This window comes from Myotis davidii, unplaced genomic scaffold (assembly GCF_000327345.1).
Source record: "Myotis davidii unplaced genomic scaffold, ASM32734v1 scaffold71, whole genome shotgun sequence".
Taxonomy (NCBI): Eukaryota; Metazoa; Chordata; class Mammalia; order Chiroptera; family Vespertilionidae; genus Myotis; species Myotis davidii.
The window spans coordinates 631,975-638,340 of record NW_006283588.1 but is presented as its reverse complement, the minus strand read 5'-3'; the positions used below and the strand labels follow the sequence as shown (position 1 = coordinate 638,340).

Sequence of the window (6,366 nt, the reverse complement as noted above, 5' to 3'; positions counted from 1 at the left end):
AGGCACTCTTTGGTTTTGCAAGACTTCTAAAAATATTTGGCAGTTCTGCTTATTACTTAATCTATTCTTTTGCTGCTCATTAAAAAATAATGTCCGCTACAAATTTTCTCAAAGTTCTTAAATATTAGGTAACTTTATATTAAATTATCCTTAACCAAATAATTGATATTTGTATGACTTTTTAATATTTCTCTTACAGATTTTATTTGATTTATTATCACCTGAAAACTTAAAAGAAGGCCTGAAGGATTCTTCCTGGAGTTCATTGCCATGTACTAAGAACAAACCTTTTGGTTTTCCATCAGTAATGGAAGAGTTTCACTCTGCCAGTGAGCTCAGCCCAGAGCAGGTACAGAGTGAGAAAAGATCACAATGGGTTTAGTGTATCCGCTTCTTTACAAGTTCAGATCTGCACTTCCCTCCTTTCAGTACTAGAATCTGTTTAGGTACTTTTAAGCTACTTAATGTTGTCTTAGTACATTTTTTGTCTATAAACGTTTATTTCACACTAAAGACTTTTATGTGAAAAGACTTGTTCATTAATGACAATTTTTGGTCACCTGAATGTTAGAAATGTTTTAGTCTCTTGGAAAATGGGGAACATTGTATTTATTTTAGTTTCCTCAGAGTAGGAATAGTTATCTATATATATAAAAGGCTAAGTGCACAACCATACATCTATCCAAACATCCGACCAACCAACCGTCCGGTACATAGGACGTGCACTGGCAACTGAAAAATAAACATTGACTTGTGAATGTCTGATACATATAAAGCTCTTGCTGGCACCAATCGTACGCGTGTGTTTCAATCTGTCATTGTTGATCATGAATTTGGTTGACACTTTTATTATAGAGAAAGGGCGAATAGCAATATTAAAATATTTCTTCTAATTAATTTCCTTTCAATGTACACAAATCCATGCACCAGGCCACTAGTATTAGCATAACTGCTTAAACCTCATTATAATACTGGTTAGCTGGATGTCTAGGGTTATATAAGTTCTGGCAAAAATAATTTGCTTGTCAGGGTTTTAGAATTAAAAGTTGGTGCTATTGGCCTGGCCAGGGTGTGGCTCAGTGGTGGAACATTGACCCATGAACCAGGCAGGAGACATGGTTCGATTCCCAGTCAGGGCACATGCCTGGGTCATGGGCTCGATTTCCAGTAGTGGGTATGCAGAAGGCAGCTGACCAATGATTTGTCTCTCATCATTGATGTTTTCCATCTCTCTCCCTCTTCCTTCCTCTTTCTGAAGTCAGTAAAGAAAAACATATTTTAAAAAGTTGGTGCTGTTAAATGAATAGTAAAGTGGACATTATAAATTATTGAAATTTCATTTCGGTTTGATTCTTGGTGAGAGCAGTAAGGATAGTGAAGAAATACAGATACTCTTGTTATTGTATTTTTGTAGAATGAAGAAATACCTGAGGCCCCGGCAGAACCTGTCAAAGGAAGCTTAAACCGTGCTCGGTCAGCACAGGCTATCAATTCCACAGAAATGCCCCCCAGAGAGGATTGCTTAAAACGTGTGTCCTCAGAACCTTTGCTCTCTGTTCAAGAAAAAGGTGCTCTCCTGAAAAGAAAGCTGTCTCTCTTAGAACAGGACGTGATTGTCAATGAAGATGGAAGAAATAAGCTTAAAAAGCAAGGAGGTAAACATTTCACTGCACTCATAAAAAACATTTATTTATTTAGAATAACCTTTAAATGTTCCCACCAAAATAACCCTGTCGTTTCTTTGTTTAAATAGAAATGCCCAATGAGGTCTGTACGTTTTCATTAACTTATGGCGACATCCCAGAGGAATTAATAGACGTCTCAGATTTTGAGTGTTCTCTCTGCATGAGGTATGTAAAATTTTTTTACAAGGTGAATATTTTATATTAACATAAATAAAATACAGGGTAGATAAAGATAACTTACTCTGTAATAATAGAAAATGTAAGTGAACTAAATGTGCTAATTTTACTCCTAGCTGGACCTTTCATACTTTGGGCAAATAACTTTAATATATGAACCTCTGGTTTCCTTATTTAGAAAGTGCGGTCAGTGTTTGCATAGCCTCTCTCACAGTGTTATAAGAATCAAATGACTTAAATATAAAAAGTACCTGGAAAATTGTGAAGTTCTATAAAGGCTGTATGTATTATTGTTAGAACTTAGAAATATCCATGATTTTATATTTGGGTAAGGATTCTAATTCTGTATTGTATGTGTCTGGCTTGTTAAAGAACCATTAGATAAGGATTTTCATTATGTGGAATGCTTAGAACTCTAAAAGACTGGTGGTTTGGAAAGAACATTTTCCACTTACATGAGTTGTGTGGCGTCAAAGGAGCAGGGCCTGAAGAGTCAGGAGACCTGGAACTGACCCCACGAGGCTGGTGGTAACTGGCTGTATTCCCAAGCAAGTCTCTAATCAGAGCCTAGGTTTCTTTCTTTATGAGGTGGAGGGATTAGACCAGGCAGTTTCTGAAGTACCTATATATCTAATAATACTTCTAGGAAATTCAGATGTGTTTCAGGAAATAATCATACTGTAAGTAAAATTAGTTTTCCCATATCATCTGAGTATTGCCTTTGGTATTAAGCCTAATATTTCTTTAGGATTTAACTGTAATATTTATTGGATTATTTTTTTAATGAATTTTATAGAGTATGCCTTTTATAAACTTATTAAGAAAACTAATTTCAAAGAGATAAGAAAATAAGAATCTATAGGAGGGCTATTTAGTGATTATGAATGATATATTTTACAGAAGTCTTGGAAATCTGGTGTGTATTTTTACATTTGCTACGCATCTCAGTTTGGTCTGGCCACATTTCAAGTGGTCAGCGCCACGAGGCGAGTGGTTGTATTGTTAGTGCAGTTCTGGGTGCCTGGCAGGGTACCTCTGTTGGTAGAGAATGTTTAAAAAGTGCTTCAGGAACATTTTTTGTAATTGCATTAATCACTGCCCCCTTCCTCCTCTTCTACCCATCAGACTCTCCTTCCTCCTTCTCTAAATGGGGATTAGTGTTATGGTTCTATTAATAGTTTGTCCATTTTTTCTAATAAACAGTTTAATGTGAAAACTAATATGTACTTCATGCATTTTGGTTGATTTCAGGTTGTTTTTCGAGCCAGTAACAACCCCTTGTGGACACTCATTCTGTAAGAATTGTCTTGAGCGTTGTTTAGATCATACACCATATTGTCCCCTTTGCAAAGAAAGCTTAAAAGAGGTAAACATTTTATCTGTTTATTGGTCTCAAGTTTGGCAACATGGTTTTATTTCTGATCAGTCATAGAAACAGTGACTATGATGTTCAGAACGAATTACATTATATATGCTGAGTGACTGCAAAGGATGATGCCTCAGGACCACATGTTAGTGTTGGAGAAGGAAAGGTTAGAGAGGGCAGCGAAAGCAGAGAGGTCCTGGAGACCAAGCCCTCGGTACTTAATGTTTTTAGCAAAGAGGGTGTATGGTCAAGAACCAGGTCAGGAATTGGTTCAATATTACTGATGACAATGTTGAGGAAACCCCCAATACTAGGCTGGATTTCTGGCCGCCTTCAGTCCCATTAACATCTGGAACAACTCTGTTCAGTAGACTTTGTGCACTGATGGAGATGCTCTCTTTCTGTGCTATCCAACATGTCACTACCAGCCACGTGTGAATATTAAGCACTTGAAATATGGTTAATGTGACGGAGGAATTGTATTTTTTAACTCGTGCATTCAAGCAGGCACATGTGACTGGACAGGACAGCTCTAGAAGGAGGAGGCTGGGAAGGAGAGGAGGCACAGCTTCCCCAGCGCTTCTTGTAGAGTCAGTGGTCAGCACCAGTAGCCTGTGTGAGGAAAGCAGCAGATCCCAGGTGGGAGGACAACACCTGCTCAGTTGTGCAAGGCAGCTGGAGACCCCCTAAGTGAGGCCAAAGCCTTGGAATTCTGCACTCCAGCTGTGCTGGTAGCATTGATCAGTGGAGGGCGATCCCGTCTCTGGTGGTTGGCAGGGTTGTTTAAAGAAAAAGTGTCTTCCAGATATGAATAAGGAAGTGATGAAACATTTTGCTATTGAACATACATAGCTATTTCCTATATACAAAATATAGCCCTGTGTAGTTATCATAATATTATATGTGCATCATGTTTGATATGTGTCTATAGAACAAACTGATAGGTAAAAAACAAAACCACGTACAGAACGTTCACAAAGTCAAGAAACAAGATAAACTTATTCTTAAAGAATTTGTTAATTGCACGTTCAACTAAATATTGTTTTCAGGTGAAGTACTCTAAATATAAGCATATTTATATTTCCCAGAGTTTTTAGTACTCTGAAACATATTTTTATTTTATATTTTTACTGATTTTAGAGCAAGAAAGGGAGAGAGAGAGAGAGAGAGAGAGAGAGAGAGAGAGAGAGAGAGAAAGAGAAACATCAACTGGTTGCCTCCTGCATGTGCCCCGACCTGGGATTGAACCTGCAACCTAAGTATGTGCCTTGACTGGGAATTGAACCTGCCATCTCTCCGTGTATGGGACAATGCTCCTACCAACTGAGCCACATTGGCCAGGGCTCTAATATATTGATTATGCTTTATTTTAGATTAATAATTAGGTATGTGGCTTTAAATTCAGATACCTCACCCTAAAAAAATGGTGTTTGAAAGAAAATAAGCATATTTAAAAATATAACTAGCGGACTATTTAAAAATAACTTTATTTTGTGTCCTGACTTTGAAAATACCTTGTATAACATAATTTCCATAAGGTAAATATATATTTTAAAGAATTAAATTGAAATGCTCCATAGTTTTGCGTCTTTCCTAATTGTGATTTTATTTTGCTCATTTTTTCATTTGAATACATTTTATAGCAGTATAATAATATAATGCCTTGACATTTCCCTATTGTTGGATTTGTAAATTGCTTTGTTTTCTCTTTTTTTATGTACCATGTGTTATGTCTTTGACTCTTTCCTTAGGGTAAATTATTAGCTTAAACATCTTATTTTTAAAAGACTCTTAAAACCAAGTGCCAAATTTTGTAGGTCCCTAGAAATGTACAAATTTAGATTCCTATCAGGAATGTAAGAGAGGCCATATTTTCCCAAATTTAATACATGAGTATTAAATTTTAAAACATTTTTAATAATTTAATGGAAAAATGGTAATAACATTGCCTTTATTAATGCCTATAATTTGATTAATTTTACGGTAAACTCATCAGTTAACTGTATCTACATTATCTGCTCAAGAGTACCACTCTTCAGTGGTTCTCAAAGTGTGTTCCCCTGACCAGCAGCATCCAATCACCTAGACCCCACTCCAGAGCCACTAAATCAGAAACTCTGGTGGGGTGCAGGAGTCTGCATTTTAACAAGCCCTGGTTCATGCTAAGATTTGAAAACCACTACTACCCCTCTCCTAAATTCTCATATTAAGATGGCAGGTTAATTTGCATACACAGGCACCTAGCGGCCGGGGGCAGGGCAGGATGCTTGCATCGTCTTCATAGTGACGACACAGGCGTTCCACACCACCCCAGCCGCTCCAGGCCTGAGTGAAGGCAGAAAGGCAGCTCTGGGCCTGAGCGAAGGCGGTGCCGGCAGCCAGGGAAAGGAAGGTCCATCCTTGCACGAATCTTCGTTCATCGGGCCTCTAGTGTGTATATATATATGTGTGAGTGTGAGTGTGTGTGTGTGTGTGTGTGTGTGTATGTATTTGTTAATGATTTCAGAGAGAAAAGGAGAGGGAGAGAGGGAAACATCAATGATGAGAGAGAATCATTGTTCAGCTCCCTTCTGCACACCCCATACTAGGGATTAAGCCCACAACTGGGCATGTAACCTGGCCGGAAATCAAACTGTGACTTCCTGGTTCATAGGTTGACATTCAAGCACTGAGCCACGCCAGCCGGGCACTACTCTATTTTTCATTGGATAATGACAAAACCTTTATTTATGCTGGATCTACAGATTAAAGGATGACCTCTCTTTATCTTACCTCCTCGTGGTCTCCTAAGAGTTCTTCCTCACTACTTTTATTAAATAAACTAGAGGCCCGGTGCACAAAAATGTGTGCACGTGTGTGGAGGAGGGGGGCGTCCCTCAGCCCAGTCTGTGCCCTCTCGTAGTTCAAGAACCCTCAGGGGATGTCCACCTGCTGGCTTAGGCCTGCTCACTGGGGGGATTGGGCCCAAGCTGGCAATCAGACATCCCTCTGGCAGCCCAGGAGCCCTTGGGGGATGTGCACTTGCCAGCAGGGAGCAGATCTAAGCTGTAGTCAGACATCCTTAGTGCTACTAAGGAGGTGGGAAAGGCTCCCACCACCACCACTGTACTGGCAGCCATCAGCCTGGCTTGGGGCTGG

General features: G+C 38.9%; 1 protein-coding gene across 2 annotated transcripts in view; it reads left to right on the top strand.

The window, feature by feature from the left end:
* The window catches only part of LONRF1 (LON peptidase N-terminal domain and ring finger 1), a 36,636-nt gene that overhangs the window by 18,863 nt on the left and 11,407 nt on the right, over positions 1-6,366 (top strand). The window contains exons 4-7 of one of the 2 annotated variants that reach the window (XM_015565184.1): positions 200-349; positions 1,415-1,655; positions 1,754-1,850; positions 3,114-3,228. In XM_015565184.1, coding sequence (XP_015420670.1) covers positions 200-349; positions 1,415-1,655; positions 1,754-1,850; positions 3,114-3,228 — 603 coding nt within the window. The remainder of the gene's footprint in view (positions 1-199; positions 350-1,414; positions 1,656-1,753; positions 1,851-3,113; positions 3,229-6,366) is intronic. The other variant, XM_015565190.1, reaches the window with a different exon arrangement.